Below are 21046 nucleotides of genomic sequence, written 5' to 3'. Positions count from 1 at the left end.
AGGCTGGAGTGCAATGGTACGATCTCAGCTCACCGCCGCAACCTCCACCTCCCAGGTTCAAGAGATTTTCCTGCCTCAGCCTCCCTAGTAGCTGGGATTACAGGCATGTGCCACCACGCCCAGCTAATTTTGTATTTGTAATAGAGACAGGGTTTTTCCATGTTGGTCAGGCTGGTCTCGAACTCCCGACCTCAGGTGCTGCCTCGGCCTCCCAGAGTGCTGGGATTATGGGCATGAGCCACCGCGCCCGGCCAGAAGTTTCCTCTTTTATATAGCATACTGATTTTAAATTTTACCAACAGATTAAATTTCTACCCTAAGTTTTGGATGCAATTTTGTTTCAGTGATCAAGTTCGCTTCTGCAATGACTTACTAATATAGAGTGTGGTGCCAAGTGCTTTTGGGCTTAAAAGGATTCTTTTCATTTGCCTAGTGCTTTATGGTTCATCAGGCTTGCTCTTTGCCTAACCCTGTGAAGAATTGTTCCTATTTCCACATCAGGCAACTGAGGGTTCATATTGAAGGGTTCTCCTGAGGCTGTTCTTTCAGCCACTAGATCTCAGTCTTGAGCTTAGGTCTTCTGACTCCAAGTCCAGCACTCTTTCCTCAGGGATCTCACAGTTTGACTTTTAAGGCAGATACGATTATTACAGAACAAAACCTGACTGAATGAGTGCCATAGGGCCTTCAAAGAAGGAAGAAGTGATTGTAAACAGGAAGGCAGAATGTATCTGGTAGGGGACAGTTAATTGGTTTGGCAGAATGAAGGAGAGTTCTACGCCAAGCTTAGAGGAATGGAATGAGCAGGTGGAAATGAGTATGTAGGGTGAAGGAGCCCAGAGGGCTGGAGGTAGGTCCTCTGCAGACCTGAGGGAAAGGAGAGTTGCCACTGTGGAATGCTGGGTTTTGAGGGGGGCGGTTCTATGGTTTGTTTCCCATTGAAGGGGCTTGATTACAGGTGAAGATTAACCCTGATTTCCAGCAAAGTGTGAAGGTATGTTTGGAGTCAATGAGAGAAAGCAATTCAAGAAGAAACTTAAGAAAGGTTAAAAGAAAATTATTGCCACTGCTTGTCTGGAGTTGTTAAAAGCGATTGAGGACATAACTTACTGATGAAGTTTTGAGTCTGGGAGAATTGTACTGTCAACAGGGTGTGGAAAGACCTACTCGTGGGGACAAAAGGAAGTTTCAGCTTTGAATGCCCCTGAATGACCACTGTGCAATCCTGTCAAAGCTGCTGCAACTCCATCCCTTACCCTGTTTGTTGTTTAAATGGAGGGGATGTTCAACCCCAACCTGAAATTTTTCTCATGTGCTTAGGCTTTTTGAAAAAAGGAAATGCAACAAGATGCATTAATTGTCAAATTATAATATGTCTTTCTTGCTTTAAAATATCCTCCATTACACTGTGGCTGACAGTGCCTCACTTACCTAATTCTGCTTTTTCCTGCAGCCTGGAGTACTCGGATACTTTGAGTTCAGCAGCTCACCCCAGCCTCCTGGTTATTTGACCTTCTTCACCTCAGCATTACATTCATTAAAGAAAGGTAAAAAATGATTCATATTAAGACATTGGTACTTCAGTAGAATTGATATTTACATCTTTTCCATGTATTATTATTAATATATATTCTACTTTGCTTGATTCCTTTTCTCAATGTATTTTTATTTATTTATTTTTAGATGGAGTCTTACTCTGTTGCCCAGGCTGCAGTGCAGTGGCATGATCTTGGCTCACTGGAATCTGTGTCCCGGGTTGAAGTGATTCTCCTGCCTCAGACTCCTGAGTAGCTGGAACTACAGGCACCTGCCACCATGCCTGGCTAATTTTTGTATTTTCAGTAGATTTGGGGTTTTACCATGTTGGCCAGGCTGGTCTCGGACTCCTGACCTCAGGTGATCCACCTGCCTTGGTTCCCAAAGTGCTGGGATTACAGACATGAGCCACTGCGCTTGGCCGTCACTGTATTTTTAATAATTACATTGTTTAATGTTCCATCATTAGCAAACAGGAAATACTGTTCTATTTCACATATAGTCTCTCAAATGTTTAGTTTTCTAATAATATAGCTTGAGGCTGGGCGCAGTGGCTCATGCTTGTAGTCCCAGCACTTTGGGAGGCTGAGGCAGGTGGATTGCTTGAGTCCTGGAGATTGAGACCAGCCTGGCCAACATGACAAAACCCCATCTCTCCAAAGAATACAAAAATTAGGCAGGTGTGGTGGTGCACACCTGTAATCCCAGCTACTCAGGAGGCTGAGGTGGGAGAATCGCTTCAACCCAGGAGGCAGAGGTTGCAGTGAGCCAAGATCATGCCACTGTACTGCAACCTGGGGAACAGAGTAATATCCTGTCTCAAAAAAAAAATATGTATATATGTATATTTGTTTATTTATATTTATATTTCTATATGCTGGGTGCAGTGGCTCACACCTGTAATCCCAGCACTTTGGAAGGCCAAGGCGGGCGGATCACCTGAGGTCAGGGGTTCGAGAACAGCCTGGCCAACATGACAAAACCCTGTCTCTACTAAAAATACAAAAATTAGCTAGGCGTGGTGGCACACGCCTGTAGTCCCAGCTACTTAGGAGGCTGAGGCAGGAGAATCCCTTGAACCCGGGAGGCGGAGGTTGCAGTGAGCCGAGATCACACCATTGCACTCCAGCCTGAGTGACAGAGCAAGACTCTGTCTCAAAAAAAAAAAAAAACCTAAAAACAAAACAAAACAAAAATATATATATATATAGAGAGAGAGAGCGAGAACTTCACGTTGTATCTGTAATTATATATTTTGTACTTTAAAATTTGTTATAATCTTTTTCTGTATGTATAGTTAAAGGTTTTTGTCAGCATTTTTAGTGGTTATTTTGTCTGTCAGTTAGATAGGTTGTAATTTAGCAATGCATTTCTTTTGAGAAGTATTTTTCCAGGTATAAAACTCATGTCACTTTATAGTGTGGGATACTGCCAGCTTCTCATGTCTGTATTTTTCTTTGGACTTAGTTGAATTGTATATTGTTTGGTGTCCTGGTTTTTAAGTGAAAGGTCATATTCTCCCAATTGTTTTATGTTGTTCTATGCTCTCTCTCAGTCCTAACTCTACAGCCTGTCAGTTCTGTGTCAGATCCATTCTCATCTGCTCGCTTGTCTCCATCCCCTTTGTTACCACTCTAGTCTGCGCCCCTTCACCCACACCTAGACCAGACCAGTGGACATGTAACTGGTATCCACTCACTCCTCCTTCCTCGGACTGTGGCCTTTGTACATGCTAGTCCTTCTTCCTGGAATGTGCCTCCACTCCTAGGTCCCGGTTCTCCACCTGTCAGGGCCCAGCTCAAATATCACTTCCACAATTAAATAACTGAAACCTCTACCCCAGTCTAACTTGGGTACCCTGTTGTTTCTTTTGTAGCACTTAACACAGATTGCATTTATATGTGTGGTTACAAGATGATTTATTTAATGTCTTTTTCCCTAGACTGTAAGATTTCTGAGGGTAGGGACCATGTTCCTCATGTTAGAGTTCTTTCTGTATAGCCTGGCATAAAGCAGGGGCTCAGTCAGTCTTTGCCAAGCAAGTGATCACATTAATGGCCCTATCATCTTCCCCCAGGAGATCAACCAAAAATATGTAATTATTCTTTTATTATTTTTATTTTTGGAATATTAAAACAGTATATATGATACAATTATATGACTGGCCATTTAAATATATACCTTGAAGGTTTTATTTAAAAGCACAGAGAATCTACTATATTCACATTGTCTGGGAGACATAGGGGGAGAAAATCAAGCTGTCATATAAGTATGTCTATCTAATTGAAAGACTTTGAGCTGCACAGTTTCAAGTGACTAAGAAGACTTAGCAAATAAAAGTTTGAACTTTGAAAACAAAATACTGCCAACTTAAATAAGCTTAAGAAGCATGCATTCAAAGATCTTCATGGAAAATTAAATAAAGCCCTTCACAGAAGAAGACAGACCTCAATGAAGATTATATAAAAGGGTAACCTAGAGTCAGTCACTAAAGTGATGGTAGCATTCAAGTTTGTAAGCTGAAGAGGCCATTTCAAGGTCGTAGAAGCATGTTTTGTTATTTGATTGGCTTATATTATGTGCTGCTATGCCATATTAGAAATACATTACTCATTTTAAATTATTTTTTCATTCAGAGGTTTCTAAAATGGTGCTCCTTTTAGGAATACCCTTCTAATACGAGACAGTAGCTTTTTTCTCCTTTTTTTAAGCAAAAGGAAGGGTAAATAGTGATAAATAAAATAAGATTGAAAGAGATAAATGGTTAAAAATTACTCAAAGGTACAAAATGAACCTCCTTGGTCAAATCACTAATTTTCACAAATTTATACCTGGCCGGGCACGGTGGCTCACGCCTGTAATCCCAGCACTTTGGGAGGCCGAGATGGGTGGATCACCTGAGGTCAGGAGTTCGAGACCAGCCTAATCAACATGGAGAAACCCTGTCTCTACTAAAAATACAAAATTAACCAGGCACGGTGGTACATGCCTGTAATCTCAGCTACTTGGGATGATGAGGCAGAAGAATCGCTTGAATCCAGGAGTTAGAGGTTGTGGTGAGCCAAGATCGTGCCATTGCACTCCAGCCTGGGCAACAAGAGCGAGACTCCGTCTCAAAAAAAAAAATTTTTTTTTGACAAATTTATATGCAAGTTGTTTTCATAATAAATGTGGTCTGATTTACCTTCTCTGCGTCTCTTCCCTATCCTGTGATTCTAGTTGGATCTTGTAAAATTCTGTTGCATATGGAAGTTTGCAGGAGCTGAGATGAATTCTGATTAATCCTTTTCACCCCATTTTTTTGTGGCTAGATTCACACATTTGGAAATGATTATTTTCTGTAATATGTGCACTATGAAGGATTCCCTAAAGTAAATCTTATCTTGGGCATCTGGGGTTTTTTTTTCCCTTTCTTCTACCCTGAAGTCAAATAGTATTTTCCTTAACAGCAGATGTGCAGTAGGAGGTAGGAGAAACACACATGCACACTTAAAAAAAAAAAAGATACAGTTTCGAATTAAATTCTAGGTCAATGTCATGTTTAGATTGTGTATACAGATCAAGGCTGGAGAAACATTTGACACATGTAACATTTAGTTATAGAGAGCTGAACTGAAGAAGTGTTTAGACTGTTGTAGTAGAAAGCAGATACCTTGGTTCAGCAGGCCACAAGCATTTATACAATGCACATGCCTTTGCCCTGCCTTAATGATTTTTTTTTAATTGTCTTAGAAATAGCCAGGCCACTTGCAAGTTCTACATTTGTTTTTTGAAGCTAGCTGGTCATCAGTGCATAAATAATTTGTGAGTGTACCACGTCTGAAGCATCACAGGGCTGTAGGGTGTGCTGTGAGGAGAGCTTATTCCTGCCCCCCAGCATGCGAGGCTTGGGTTGTAAGATCAGATTCTGTGGTCCTTTACCCCCCACTTAACAAAACTTGTCTAACATTTGCTATTTTTACACAGTAAAAGAAAGGAAATTCACTTCCCACCTCAGCACTGTAACAGTAACTGCCTTCTCTTGTTGTTTTAACTGTTTCCTTTTTTCTCCGAGGCTCGGCCTTAGTGCTCATCTGTCAGTTTACCTTGGCCCAGCTGTTAGGTGCTGTGGACAGGAACTCTTGCGCATATTTCTGTCCATTATTGTGTTAGCCTTTTTTTTTTTTTTCTTTTCTTTTTTTGTTTTTTTTGAGTTGGAGTCTCTCTCTTTTGCCCAGGCTGGAGTGCAGTGGCGTGATCTCAGCTCACTGCAACCTCGGCTCAGGTTCAAGGGATTCTGATGCCTCAGCCTCCTAAGTAGCTAGGACTACAGGCACCCACCACCATCCCACCTAATTTTTGTATTTTTAGTTGAGACAGTTTTTTGCCATGTTGGCCAGGCTGATCTCAAACTCATGACCTCAAGTGATCCACCCACCTCGGCTTCCCAAAGTGCTGGGATTACAGGCATGAGCCACTGCGCCCAGCCTTCTGGTTAGTTTTCCTTTTTTCTTTTTTCCTGAAAATCTGATGACTATATCAGTTTATTTTCTTCTTTTTTAAATTTAAAAATTATTTAGCACTTTATGCTCCCTGGCTTTACTTTGGCTTAAAATATAGAGCACAGTTGATTTTTTTCCCCCTCTCATTTATAAAATGATGTTTCCTTTCTCTCTAACCTTGATGATTTCTGCTTTACTACAGAACATATTTTTCCATGCGTTTGGGTCTATTTCTGTGATTTATTTTGGTCTATATACCTGTTTTTGTCTGAGTAAACTTAATCTAAGTTCTTGCTTTGTAAATTGCTATTACTTGGTCAAGTGTGGACTTCTTCTAGTTCTTGTGTTTTGTGGAATATTCTTTTATGTCCATCCTTGCCTTTGGCTGGAATTTTGTTGAAATTATGTTAAATATATAAATTGACTTGAAGATAATTGACATGTTCATAACATTTAGCTTTCCTTTTCTAGGTTCACAGCATGATTATTCATTCAAAACTTCCTTTTAATTTTTTATAGTAGGTTTTACATATCTCATTAATGTTTAATCGTTTCACGGTGCTAGATGATTAATTGTGAGCTGGCAATCTTTGTGTATGTTTGAAAAGCCTGGAGGAAATCAGCTCTCTTATACTTTTTTATTCTTCCAGGACTGCAAAGGCTGTTCCTCTTGGAACATTTTTACATTTGATCTTGGCAGAGAGACTACTTTATTGCCAAAAGAAAATTTGGTAGAGGGGTCATGTTCTGAAGTTGCTTGCTTCATTTTTAAAAATCTGATGATTATTTATTTGCTGTAAAAATGTGTTCTGGTAAAATGTTGTCATATTCTACTATAATTCAGTGGCTTTTTTAAAAGAGAAGATTTGCAGCAAATTCTGACCCTGTTTTTCATCCGATCTACAAAAGGGCTTGCAGTGCAGTTTAGGGAGAAAAACAGTGGGCTGGGAGCCAGGAGTGCCTGGTCCTTACCCTTTGTCTGCTCCTGGTGGGGTCTGTAAACTTGAAACAAAATATTTAACTTTTCTGTGTTTGAGTTTGTTTATCTGTAAATTTGGGGAGGATTAGAGGTAAGTATATAAATCTTTATTTTATAAGGTCAAATCGTGAAATACTTTGTGTGTGAGTAAAGTAATTAAGTAAAGAAATACTTTGTAAGTTAAATAATAGTCTTTATACCTTAATTAGAAACGAAGCCATCTGGCTGAAAGCACCTCAGATAAGTATTTTACCTGTTCTAGTAAAAACATCCACACAAGAAATGATGTCATTGACTGACCAGCAGGCACAGTCTCTCTCTTCCCCTTTCCTGTGCACCTCCTACCTGCTTCTGTTTGTAACACATGGTTTTCTCCCTGTCCAGTGGACTGAATCTCTCTCCCACCAGAATAGGATCTAATTTGTTCAGATAATATTTACTGAGGGCCTTGATGGCAGAGTTTTGTTTTATTGCTCCTATAACTCCACACCCTGCCTGAGCATAGTTGTAGCTAAGAGGGTGAATGACTGGTAAAGGACACGTGAGAAAGATTTTAGCTACGGGATTTTAAACATCACTTTGGATCCCCTCTCACCACTTTCTCCACTTCTTGTGCCCGGCCCTTCAGGCTCCATAGACCATAGTGTAGGAGTTTCCCTGCCTGGTTCTTTTTTTTTTTTTTTTTTTTTTTTTTGCCAAGACAGGGTCTCACTTTGTTGCCCAGGCTGGAATGCAGTGGTGGTCTCTGTAACCTTGAACTCCTGGGCTCAAGCAATCCTTCTGCCTCAGCCTTCTGAGTAGCTAGAACTATAGGTATGCACCGCCACATCAGCAAGTTAAAACAATTTTTTTTTTTTGGTAGAGATCAAATTGAATTCACATGGTACCTAAATGTCATCTTGGAAATGCACTAAGTTTTTTTGTTTCGTTTTGTTTTTGAGACGCACGTTCTCTGCTCACTGCAACCTCCGCCTCCCGGGTTCAAGCAATTCTTCTGCCTCAGCTTCCCGAGTAGCTGGGACTACAGGCACACGCTACTATGCCTGGCTAATTTTTTTGTATTTTAGTAGACATGGGGTTTCACTGTGTTGCCCAGGGTGGTCTCAAGCTCCTGAGCTCAGGCAATCCTCCCAAAGAGCTGGGATTACAGGCGTGAGCCCCTGCGCCCGGCCACACTAAACTGTTAACTAAAGATACTGTTTCCACTCCTTTCTTTCACCTTTGGGAATTCCTAAACTCAGTTGATGAGGAAATCTTGTAGCATTAGTTTTCTGAGGAACTCCCTCTGTGAAATAGTGTTTTAGAGGAAATGTATTAAATGGAGGAAGAAATTTGATTCCAGCGTAGTGTCCCTGTAGTCCACCAGGTGGCGTCTGATGCTGCTGAGATTTGCTTGTGGAACTGAGTCAGTACACATAAAAAGTGCCCTCCTCCAAGACCTTATGCATGAAGAAAGCTTTTCTGGAGCACTGTTCTGTCAGATTGTGAAATTTTATACAGCATCAAGAGATCTTGGCGGGGCGTGGTGGCTCACACCTGTAATCCTAGCACTTTGTGAGACTGAGGCAGGTGGATCCCTTGAGCTCAGGAGTTTGAGACCCGCCTTTCACAGTGTGGTGAAACCCCATCGCTACAAAAAATACAAAAAGTAGCCTGTAGTTGCAGGTACGTAGGGGCTGAGGTGGGAGGATCGCTTGAACCTAGGAGGTCAGGGCTGCAGTGAGCTGAGATCATGCCACTGCTTTCTGGCCCGGGTGACAAAAGTGAGACCCTGTCTCAAAAAAAAAAAAGAGAGAGAGAGAGAGAGAGAGATCTGAAGGCTGGAGTTTTCTTACTCTGTATGTGACATTTTAAAAGGCATTAGAAAAACAAGGGACTGACAAGCAAGCCTGGCTTGGAGATTGCTTTATTTTCTCAGGTTTTTGGGCCTAACTCTTGGGTCTTTGGACCAGACATTGAGTCTAACAGTTCTCAGCAAGTGGAATGGGTTCTAGGATCGTTTTGTTTTCTTGGGTAATTTCATTTGTTGTCACTATACCCACTCATGGGGGGAATCTTTTTCTAACTATCTGCCTGCATTGAGACCCTTCTGGGTACTGACTAAATCAGATTAGAATAAATATATTAAAAATTTCATACTTTGGGCCGGGCGCTGTGGCTCGTGCCTGTAATCCCAGCACTTTGGGAGGCCAAGGCGGGTGGATCACCTGAGGTCAGGAGTTTGAGACCAACCTGGCCAACATGGAGAAACCTGGTCTTTATTAAAAATAACAAAAATATCTGGGCATGGTGGCACACGCCTGTAATCCTAGCTGCTCAGGAGGCTGAGACAGGAGAATCGCTTGAACCTGGGAGGTGGAGGTTGTGGTGAGCTGAAGTCATGCCATTGCACTTCAGCCTGGGCAACAAGAGCAAAACTCTGTCAAAAAAACAAAAACAAACAACAACAACAAAAAACCTGACTTTTTAAGTCAGTTGCCATTATTTTAGCAAAGGAATCCTTGTATATTTTATGGGAGATGCTTTTATTTCCGTTATGATTTCTTTTCTTTTCTTTTCTTTTCTTTTTTTTTTTTGAGACAGAGTCTTGCTCTGTTGCCCAGGCTGGAGTGCCAATCATGGCTCACTGCAGCCTCAACCTCCCCAGGCTCAGGTGATCCTCCCACCTCAGCCCCCCAGGGAGCTGGGACTATAGGCATGCACCACCACGCCTGGCAATTTTTTCCCCCCCGAGACAGAGTTTCACTCTTGTTGCCCAGGCTAGAGTGCAATGGCACGATCTTGGCTTACTGCAACCTCCGCCTCCTGGGTTCAAGTGATTCTCCTGCCTCCCGAGTAGCTGGGATTTACAGGCATGTGCCATCACGCCCAACTAATTTTTTTTTTTTTTTTTTTTTTTAGTAGAAATGGGGTGTCTCCATGTTGGTCAGGCTGGTTTCGAACTCCTGACCTCAGGTGATCCGACCACCTCAGCCTCCCAAAGTGCTGGCATTACAGGCGGCGTTCACCCCGCCTGGCCAAATTTTTCTATTTTTTTGTAGAGACGTGGTTTCATCATGCTGCCCTGGCTGATCTTGAACTCCTGGGCTGAAGCAGTCCAGCCACCTCAGCCTCAAAAAGTGCTGTGGTTAAAGGCGTGAGCCACTGTGCCCTCCATGACTTATTTCTTAAGTCTTGTAAATAAGAACTAAGGCCAAAAAAGGTCCTTCCAGCACTTGAGGTTAGAATCAGAACTATGATTTCTTATTAAATAATTCAACAACCATTTGAGGATCTGGTGTGTGATATAGCTGTAATGATGAATGCACCTCATTTCCTGCCATCAGCAGGAGCCCCACCAGCCAGTGTGGCCAAGAAGTAGGGTTGCTCACAATGAGAATTTGGTGATGGGTCTGTGACAGCCTTCCTTACTCAGTGGAGATGGGAAGATGACTCAGTGGAGATGGGTGCTTGGGGGTGGGAGGGTCAGCCTGCAGGTAAGGGTGGAAGAAACCACATGCAGAGTGGAAGATTGATGGGGCTGGGGAAAGCAACAGGTGTGTTCACTTGTGCTTTGGCTTCAGGAAGCTCAGAGCCAAATTTCGTGTTCATTTAGAGAGATTTTGATTCCTCGATCCCAGGTATTTGAAAAATTGCACCTTAACTTTCTAATTATTTAGTGATATTTTCTACCCTTTTAAACTTGTCCTCTTTTAAAAGAGTATGGGTGTGGGTGTTGATCCTATTTCTCCAAGTTTGTTTTTTTCATATTTGGAAGTTGATAAGACTCCTAGATAAAGAACCAGAAGCATTACAATCTTAGAAAAGAATCTTAGGGATCACATAATAAAGTCAGAAACTTACAGTCACACAACTCCATGCAGACAGGCCCAGTTCTAGTCCTTGGCCACCTTTTATATACAGTTGAACCAGATAAGCTGATACTTGATTGAGCACTTCCATAGCCAGTCACTTTACCTGAATGACAGTCTTCACTGTCACCCTTTGAAGTAGGAACTGTTTATTATTCCAGTTTCACAGATGAAGAAACTGAAGCTTCGAGGAGGTTGTTAACTTGCTCAGGGTTAGTGTAGTAGGCAGGGCTCGTAAGGGCTCCTTAAAAAGCTCCACTTCTTACTTACTAGAACCTGTGAATAGGTTAGATACATGGCAAGGAGGAATTAAGGTAGCAAAGAGAATTAGATTGCTCATCAGCTGGTCCTGAGGTTATCCTGTGTTACTGGGGTGGGCTCAGTGTAATCAGAATGATTCTTAAGAATGAAAACTGAAGGCAAAATAACAGAGTGTAATGTGAGACCGACAGTCCAGTTGTCACTGGCTTTGAAGGAGGAAAGGGCCACAAACCAAGGGATGTGGGTGACCTCTGGAGCTGGAAAAGTCAAGGAAATGGATTCTCTCCTAGAGCCTCCCAAAGGAACATGACTTGCTAACAGGCCAGGGTTGATTTTAGCCCAGTGAGACTCATATTGGACTTTTGACATCCAGAACTTTAAAATACATTTGTGTCTGCCGTTATTTTTTACAGCAGCAACAGGAAGCCGGTACCGTCACATGCCGGTAAATACAGGAGCTGAGATGAGAACCCTGGTGCAGAGCTCACTTACTCCACCCTTACTCTGTTTTCTCTGCAGCTGCTCTGCTTTACTGAGGTGCAGCAGGTGGTATGATACAGTGATTCCCTCTTGGCTTTGCCTGTGATACTGCTTTAAATGTCATGTGTTTCCCTGGCTAACATCTGCCTTCCTAATTTTTCAAGGCCTAGGGGAAGTTCTGTGGATTGATAACTCTTGACTACCTAGCATGACGTCCGGCACACAGGACGTCCTGTGATTCTCATTACCCCAGCTTCTTTCTTGGAGCTCCTGTTGCACTAATAGACAAATAGGCTGTGTCTTCTGCTTAGCAGCCTGTCTTGGTTTCTAGTTTTCCCTGGACTTTAGTGGTATCTTCCTAACAATAAGCATAGATAGGCAGGGGCCAATGAGTCCTGAAGTCGTTTTATTTTATTTAATGTTTATTTATTTATTCGACAGGGTCTCACTCTGTTGCCCAAGCTAGAGTGCAGTGGCACAGTCATGACTCATTACAGCTTCCAACTTCCCAGGCTCAGGTGATCTTCCTGCAGGCTCACGCCATCACACTCAGCTAATTTTTGTAGAGATGAGGTTTTGCTATGTTGCCTTGGCTGCTCTTGAATTCCTGGGCTCAAGCAGTCCACCCACTTTGGCCTTCCAAAGTGCTGGGATTACAGGCATGAGCCACTGCGCCTGGCCCTGTAGTCATTTTAATAGCAAGTATCCTGGTGTAATCATGGCCCAGCGGCCTTTTCTCACTGGCCTTCAGGTTTCAGGTTTCCCATCTGTAAAACAAGGGAGCTTTGCCCTAGTTATCTGTAAGGGACACATCATCTTGAAAAAGCAATGGCCCTTGGCCTATTTTTGTAGGCCTGGGAGCTAAGAATGTTTTTTACATTTTTAAAGCATTGTTTGAGGGGAAAAAGAGAACATGTGACAGACCTCATCTAGCTGACTCCTGTGTTAAACCTTAAGAACAGCCTGAAATGGGGTGGAGGAGGTTTCTCAGTGGATATATTTAGTTTGCAGAGTCCTTCCTTCCCGAGGGCTACCAAAAAATAAAAAAATTTTATTGAGGTGCATACAAGGGAAGTTTTTCAATTGATCATTTTGTTTTTTATTTTATTTTATTTTTTCTTTTGAGATGGAGTCTCGCTCTGTCACTGAGTCTAGAGTGCAGTGGTGTGATCATGGCTCACTGCAGTCTCCGCCTCCCAGGTTCAAGCGATTCTCCTGCCTCAGCCTCCCGAGTAGCTGGGATTACAGGCATGCGCCACTACGTCTGTCTAATGTTTTTTTTTTTTTTTTTTTTTTTTTTTTTTTTTTTTTTGACACGGAGTCTCGCTCTGTCGCCCAGGCTGGAGTGCAGTGGCCGGATCTCAGCTCACTGCAAGCTCCGCCTCCCGGGTTCACGCCATTCTCCTGCCTCAGCCTCCCGAGTAGCTGGGACTACAGGCGCCGCCACCACGCCCGGCTAATTTTTTTGTATTTTTAGTGGAGACGGGGTTTCATTGTGTTAGCCAGGATGGTCTCGATCTCCTGACCTCGTGATCCGCCCGTCTCGGCCTCCCAAAGTGCTGGGATTACAGGCTTGAGCCACCGCGCCCGGCCCTGTCTAATGTTTTTACTTGCGGTAGAGTCGGGGTTTCACTGTGGTGGTGTGAGCCACTGTGCCCAGCCTGAATTGATCATTTTAATATGGTTCTTTAGACTTACTAAATGAGAACAGCTGATGTGAGGGTGTTTATTTTACTGTCAGGTTAAGTATATGTAACAATGCGTATTTAGTACTATAGTTTATTCCCTCCTAAAATCATGTATTTGGAACTGCATTTCTCTTTCCTTCCTGCCTAGCTCACACACAAAAAGAATCACAGCTGTTGGGCGCGGTGGCTCACTCCTGTAATCCCAGCACTTTGGGAGGCTGAAGCGGGCAGATCACAAGGTCAGGAGTTCGAGACCAGCCTGACCAATATAGTGAAACCTCATCTCTACTAAAAATACAAAAAATTAGCTGGGCGTGGTGGTGGACACCTGTAATTTCAGCTACTTGGGAGGCTGAAGCAGGAGAATTACTTGAACCTGGGAGGCAGAGGTTGCAGTGAGCTGAGATCACGCCATTGTACTCCAGCCTGGGGGACAGTACGAGACTCCATCTCAAAAAAAAAAAAAAAAAAAAAAAGAAAAAAAAAGAATTACAGCTTATAAGTTACGTGTTAGTTTAGTAATATCTTGGCAAACACCACAGTGTGTCTGTGATGTCCAAATGCCAGATTTTTTTTTTCTAGATAATTGCTTTGTGCTTTATATTAAGAATTTTGAAACTATGCACATTTCACTGTCTCATTTCTAGGGGGAAAATCCAAGTAATGATAGTTTATACATTGAAAACAAGCATTTCTGTAATGTTACATTTCTTCGAAGGTTTTTTCGTTTTAATGGACACTTTATTGGAAATGTATGACATCACTGTCTAGTAAATGGTTATGAAGAACTTGAAAAGTGAATCACTCTGTACAGATTAAAATTAGAGGGGTTATTTTAATCCATTTTAAAATAATCCTATTGTTCTCCTTATTCTGACTTTGGAAAGAAGAGTGGGAAAGTAGAAGTTAAAATTAACAGACTAAAATGAGAGTTGTTTCCCAACAGATGGAAGGTAGCATGATACAGGTTTGCCTTTTGGGATATCACTCTTTTCCAGTTTAAAGAAATGAGAAGAATTTCCCCATGGAGTAAGTGACTTCTTAGCCATGCTGATTAAATGCCATGTGACTTAATCCAGTGGTATTTTGTTTTGAAGTGTATGTTGGTTTGTTAGCAGTTACCGTTATGAGCATTTTTCTTGACCTGATAGTCCATTTTGTTCCATGATGCCTTAGAGGTGAGCTCACACAGAAGTCTCCATGATAGCAGATGACATTCCCTAATGTAAGGAATTCCACATTGTTCAGATCTGTAGTTTCTGTCTGTTCTTTCAGTGTATCCTTGGGTACTTTGTAGTACACCAAGTGCTATTTACTGTAGGCCTCTGAGAGAGAATTAACTTCAGAAGCTCGGGCTAGAGTCATAGGTCTAGAGCCCCACTTTTTCCTTTTTGAAGAAAAGGGGACACGTTCTTAAAGATAATTATTATTTGCTGTTGGAGGGATTTTCATGAAAAAAATTCAAGAAACATTGTCTCATGTGATCTTACCAGATAAGTGCCAATTACTAAGACTTGCTGGCTGCTGGATTTATCATCTCAGCCTAATTTTCTTCCTGAGATACATGAATCTTGCTTTTTCATCATTACCACTCTGGCATAATCCAGTGGAAATACAATATGAACCATATAGCTAATTTAAAATTTTCTTTTTTTAATTTTGTTTTTTGAGACAGGGTCTCACATTGTTGTCCAGGCTGGAGTGCAGTGGTGCAATTATAACTCACTGCAGCCTCAACCTCCTGGGCTCAAGCAGTCCTCCTGCATCAGCCTCCTGAGTAGCTAGGACTATAGGCTTACATCATCACACTCAGCTAATTTTTAAAAATTTTTTTAGAGCTAGGGTCTCACTCTCTTGCCCAGGCTGGTCTTGGACTTCTGGCCTCAAGTGATCCTCCTGCCTCAACCTCTCAAAACTGTTGAGATTATAGATGTGATCTACCATTCCCAGCCTAATTTAAAATTTTCTAGTAGCTTCACTAAAATTTAAAAAGAAATAGGTGAGTCTGGGTGCAGTGGCTCAGGTCTGTAATCCCAGCACTTTGGGAGGCTGAGGTAGGCAGATCACTTGAGGTCAGGAGTTCGAGACCAGCCTGGCCAACATGGTGAAACTCTGTCTCTACTAACAATACAGAAATTAGCTGGGCATGGTGGCGCACACCTGCAATCTCAGCTACTCAGGAGGCTGAGGCAGGAGAATCGCTTGAACCTGGGAGGCAGAGGTTGCAGTGAGCCAAGATCAGGCCACTTTACTCCAGGCTAGGTGACAAAATGACACTGTCCTTAAAAAAAAAAAAAAAAAGGTCGGGGGGGGCAAATCAAAGAAACAGGTGAAATTAATATTTAACCCAGTGTATCCAAATTATTTCAACATATAATCAGTATAAAAATGATGAATTTTTTTTTTCCACCTCCCACATTAAAGTGATTCTCCTGCCTCAGCCTCCCGAATAGCTAGGACTACAGGTGCCTGCCACTAAGCCTGGCTAATTTTGAGTAGAGGTGAGATTTCACCAGGTTGGCCAGGCTGGTCTCGAACTCCTGACCTCAGTTGATCCACCCACCTCGGCCTCCCAAAGTGCTGGGATTACAGGCGTGAGCTACCATGTCCAGCCCTAAACCGACATTTTAATATTTAAAATTAAATTTAAGTCATATGATACTAAACTAAAACACAGTTGTCCCTTGTTATAGATTGGGGATTAGTTCTAAGATCCCCAAATATACCAGAATTTGCATACTCGAGTCCCACAGTTGGCCCTTCAGAACCTGCATGTATGAAAAGTGGCTCTCCGGCCGGGCGCGGTGGCTCAAGCCTGTAATCCCAGCACTTTGGGAGGCCGAGACGGGCAGATCACGAGGTCAGGAGATCGAGACCATCCTGGCTAACACGGTGAAACCCCGTCTCTACTAAAAAATACAAAAAACTAGCCGGGCGCAGTGGCAGGCGCCTGTAGTCCCAGGTACTGGGGAGGCTGAGGCAGGAGAATGGCATGAACCCGGGAGGCGGAGCTTGCAGTGAGCTGAGATCCGGCCACTGCACTCCAGCCTGCGCGGCAGAGCGAGACTCCGTCTCAAAAAAAAAAAAAAAGAAGAGAAAAGTGGCTCTCCATATAGGTGGGTTTTAAGTTCTGCAAATATTGTATTTTGGATCTGTGTTTGATTTAAAAAAAATCTGCATGTAAGTGGACCCATGCGGTTCAAACCCATGTTGTTCAAGGGTCAGCTGTAGTTGTGTATTAAAACATTGTCCAAAACCAAAAAGCTATCCAAACTAGAGGAGAGTGAGCCAGATGAATGTGAGTGGAAACCAGATGGAGTTTCAGGTCTTTCAGGGCAACCTTGGTAGCTGCCATGAGGTGAATGGTGACAGCGATGCATGGGAGGCACAAGAAGGGCAGCCAACGCTATACCTGGGGAGGGTGTGGGAAGTAAGAGGGGAGCATTCTGTTAGGGGCAGAGAAGAATCCCACTCACAAGAGATAACCAGGAGTAAACCTGCCTGCCTGCCAAAAGTACTCAAGATTTGATGGATCAAAGCACAAGACCGTTTCTACTCAAAACACAGCAAACAGTATTAGCATCAACATAATAGTGCTGGTTCCCCAGCCCATGCCCATGGGAGATGTGCTGTGATGGGTCTAGATGGTGCCTGTGTGCACGGCCTTGTAGCCGATGATCACGGGGCCCAGGGCTCAGTACCCTCTGTAGCAAGCAGCAAAGGAGCACCCTCCCTCCCTGAGAAGTTAGTGGTGCCAAGAGACATGCTGTGGTCACCTTGACCTTCTTAGCCACCTGCTTGAGCAGCTGTGGAAACTGCTTAGTAACTAATTCTTTTACCCAGATGTTTCTTCAAGATCTCATTACATCTTGCAGTGATCATTGACACCAGTTGTCACTGTGTGGTTAACACAGATCTTGAACTGGCCAATTACCAGGCTAATGGAGAATTTTTTTTTTTTTTAATCGAATGGGATACTGCAGTTGTTAGAGCTTTTTGGGTAGAGGAGGGGAGAGTATGAGTCTTAGTTTATTTTTAATTGTCCAACAGATTCCAGGTTCTTAATTAAAATATTGAAAACACAAAAGAATTCATTTTATAGGCCGGGCGCGGTGGCTCAAGCCTGTAATCCCAGCACTTTGGGAGGCCGAGATGGGCGGATCACGAGGTCAGGAGATCGAGACCATCCTGGCTAACACGGTGAAACCCCGTCTCTACTAAAAATACAAAAAACTAGCCGGGCGAGGTGGCGGGCGCCTGTAGTCCCAGCTACTCGGGAGGCTGAGGCCGGAGAATGGCGTGAACCCAGGAGGTGGAGCTTGCAGTGAGCTGAGATCTGGCCACTGCACTCTAGCCTGGGCTACAGAGCGAGACTCCGTCTCAAAAAAAAAAAAAAAAAAAAAAAAAAAAGAATTCATTTTATAAATGATTAAGACCTCTGTGGTAGAAAGCCCTGGAGCTCTGCTTATCAGAGAACACTCTGGATAAGGAGATGTGACATGCTGTTTTTTTGTGTCATCTTTACGCTATAAACTTCCTCTGCTAATCTAAGTATTCTTTGTTCACGTGAGACTGCAAATTTAAGCTGCTTCTTCCAGCAAGTTTTCCACCATATGCTAGAACTTAAATAGAAGTGTGATTTTTGTAAATTTCTCTATGTGTGAAAAATGCAGTTTTGAAATTGTAATATGTTTGAGCATGTTAGAATTTGTTCTGTGTGGGCAGACTGTCCATTCTTATTAATGCATTTAAACAGGTTTTTGAATGGCCCCTTTTAACTTTGGGGTCAGGCTGTCACTTCTTGTTCCTCTGCTCTAATAAATTGCGATGGTGACTTTGGCAGGCTATCAAATGAATTTCCTTACTGGCTGCTTTTCCTTCTCTTCTTTTAACTGTGACTGTCCGCCAAGATCAGTTGCCTCTGAGAGAGTGGTGTTTTGGTCCTGCTAATTCACATCCTCTCTTTGGTCTGTTTCTTCTGACAGCTTTGGGATCTGGACTTATATGCCATGCCCTTTAAACAAAGTTCTTAAAAATCTTTAACTAATTCTATACTTAGAGAAAAGATGCAAAAATAGAACAGGGAGTTCCATAATTACCTGCCTTTAGCCAGTTTCCCCCATTGTTAACATCTTACATAACCAATTGTTAGGTGGTTTTGTACAAAATAAGAAATTAATATTAGTGTTGGGCGTGGTGGCTCACACCTGTAATCCCAGCACTTTAGGAGGCTGAGGCCAGGTGGACCGCTTGAGGTCAGTTCGAGACCATCCTGGCCAACATGGTGAAACCCTTATCTACTAAAAATACAGAAAAATTAGCCAGACGTGGGGGTGCATGGCTGTAATCCCAGCTACTCGGGAGGCTGAGGCAGGAGAATCACTTAAGGTTGCAGTGAGCCGAGATGCACCACTGCACTCCTGCCTGGGTGACAGAGCAAGAATCTGTCTCTCAAAAAAAAAAAAAAGAAAGAAAGAAAAAGAAAAGAAAAAGAAATTAACATTGGTACAGTCCTATTCACTAAATTGCAGACCTCATTTGAATTGTCTGAGTGTTTCCACTAGTGCCTGTTTTTGTTTCAGGATCAGTCTGGGATCCCATATCGCAACGAGTTGGTTTTTTCTGTTTCCTTCAGCCTATGACAAATCCTCTGTCTTTCCTTGTCCTTTATAACCTTGACACTTCTGAAGATACTTCTCAGGCATTTTGTAGAAAATCACTCAATTTTGTCTGTTTTCTTGTTATTGGAATAGGTCATGTCTTTTGACAGCAATACCATAGAAATAGGTCCTTCTCAGCACTTCTTATCAGGGGGTTCATAGGATGTCAGTGTGTCTCCTACTGGTCACATTAACTGTGATCATTTGGTTAAAGTAGTGTCTGCTGTGTTTCTCCACTGAAAAGTTACTATCTCTTCCTTTGTATTTAGTAAATAAATACCTTGGGGGAAGATCATTTGTTACTATGTAAATATATCCTCAAACTTTTGCTCAGGAATTTTAGCCGCCATCGGTGGATCTTGCCTGCAGCAATTACTCTGGTGTTCAAATGGTTATTTTCTGTTTCCTTCATTCATTTTTCATTATTAGTGGAATTCTCCCATAAAGAAGAGCTGACTGTTCTCATTAATATTATTATGGAGTCATGGGTATTTATCTTATTCTGTGTACTGTCATTGTTTATTTTGTTGCTCAAATTGTTCCAGCTTTGGCTACTAGGAGGGCTTCCGCTTGGCTCCTGGGTCCTTTGGACAAACCCCCATCCTTTTATGAGCACTTCTTAACTTCATTTATTTATTTTTTTGAGACGGAGTTTCACTCTTGTCGCCCAGGCTGGAGTGCAATGGCGAAATCTCGGCTCACTGCAACCTGCACCTTCTGGGTTCAAGCGGTTCTGCTGCCTCAGCCTCGCAGATAGCTGGAATTACAGGCGTGTGCCACCATGCTAGGGTAATTTTTGTATTTTTAGTAGAGATGGGGTTTCACTATGTTGGCCAGGCTGGTCTCGAGCTCGTGACCTCAGGTGATTCGCCCGCCTTGGCCTCTCAAAGTGCTGGGATTACAGGTGTGAGCCACCATGCCCGGCCCACTTCTTTACTTCTGATACAAGGTATTTCAGGCTTATCTTGTACTTTCTTCGCCCCAGCTCTGGAATCAACCTCTTCTCCAAGGGCCCTGGTTTCTTTTACTGGAGAATGGCATTTAGAAACCAAGATCTACATGCTAGGTATGCTCTTTGGTATCAGGATGTCATTACTTCTAGGTCTTCTCAGTAGATAGAACTAGGAAGTGTATTATATCCACACATATGCATATATCTGTATTTCTCTATCCATCCTCTCTCTCTCCCTGTGTGTGTGTGTGTGTATGTATCAAAAACCATAAGTTTATATTCATTCTCTCTGATTTCAATTTAACATTACAGAGTTTATTTTAGCCTTCTCTTATTAATATATAACTTCTTACTGCGACAGTGAGAGTCCTGGCTATAATTATCTATAATGTATTTACTACAAAGAAGTAAATAAGTTAGTAGTTTCAGAATTGCTAACTTATACCTCCTTAAGAAACACATTTACTACCAGATTTACAGCATTTATGTACAATTCTTTTTGCCTTTAGTTTTACAGCATCCAGTCAAGATACTGTTTTCCAGTTACTTAGGTTAGTTCTTTCTTCCTATCCCATTCACCATAGTCTTACCCGTTTGCAATAGTTAGGGTTATTTGTACATGCTGTATTCCACTTTGGGTTTGCCACATCTTGCTTGGTTTTAACTAATAGTTTAATTTTGGAGTGTGTGAACGGTGTGTGATACATCACTGTGGCCCTAGGAGTCAGATACAAAAAGACCTACTCAGTGCCAGGCCTCCTCAGCCCTGCTTTCCCGTTCCCATTCCCCTTTTCCCCAGCCACCCCATAAGTAATCAATCTGTTTAATTTCTGGCTTATTTGTCCTGTATTTCTTTTGTTTTGTGCCATTTTAAACTCATCAGGTTTGTATGAAAAATTATTGACTCTGGCAGTAGGGACATATTCACTCCCACCTCATCCTTGTCAGCCACTCCTTACCTGAGGGAGAGAGAACCACACCACTGAAAGGTGGGGGTCGTGGGATAAAACTAGAAACTTTATGGGTTTAGCACCTCAATATTTTTATATCTTAGCTACCTGTATATAATTTGGTAACATTTGAAGTTTAACTGATTTTTTTTTAAAGTTTACTTATTTATTTATTTTGGAGACAGAGTCTCACTCTGTCGCCCAGGCT

General features: G+C 42.3%; 1 protein-coding gene and 1 long non-coding RNA gene across 25 annotated transcripts in view; one reads left to right on the top strand and one right to left on the bottom strand.

Annotated features, from left to right (window-relative positions):
• Positions 1-21046, top strand: part of TXNDC11 (thioredoxin domain containing 11) — a 64452-nt gene that overhangs the window by 20638 nt on the left and 22768 nt on the right. For 22 of the 24 annotated variants that reach the window (XM_077987302.1, XM_077987317.1, XM_077987303.1 and 19 more), the window contains one exon: positions 1454-1547. In XM_077987302.1, the coding sequence (XP_077843428.1) occupies positions 1454-1547 (94 nt within the window). Of the gene's footprint in view, positions 1-1453; positions 1548-19921; positions 20003-21046 lie in introns of all 24 variants that reach the window. The other 2 variants (XM_077987298.1, XM_001105709.5) reach the window with 1 other exon arrangement.
• LOC144338403 (uncharacterized) lies at positions 9898-13766 on the bottom strand. The gene is made up of 2 exons (XR_013412484.1): positions 13555-13766; positions 9898-12136 (listed from the first exon to the last, which is right to left on the bottom strand). It is a non-coding gene; the product is annotated as an uncharacterized LOC144338403 (long non-coding RNA).

This window comes from Macaca mulatta, chromosome 20 (genome assembly GCF_049350105.2).
Source record: "Macaca mulatta isolate MMU2019108-1 chromosome 20, T2T-MMU8v2.0, whole genome shotgun sequence".
In the NCBI taxonomy this organism is placed as follows: Eukaryota; Metazoa; Chordata; class Mammalia; order Primates; family Cercopithecidae; genus Macaca; species Macaca mulatta.
The sequence above is the reverse complement of the archived record's forward strand: the minus strand, read 5'-3'. Positions and strand labels throughout refer to the sequence as shown.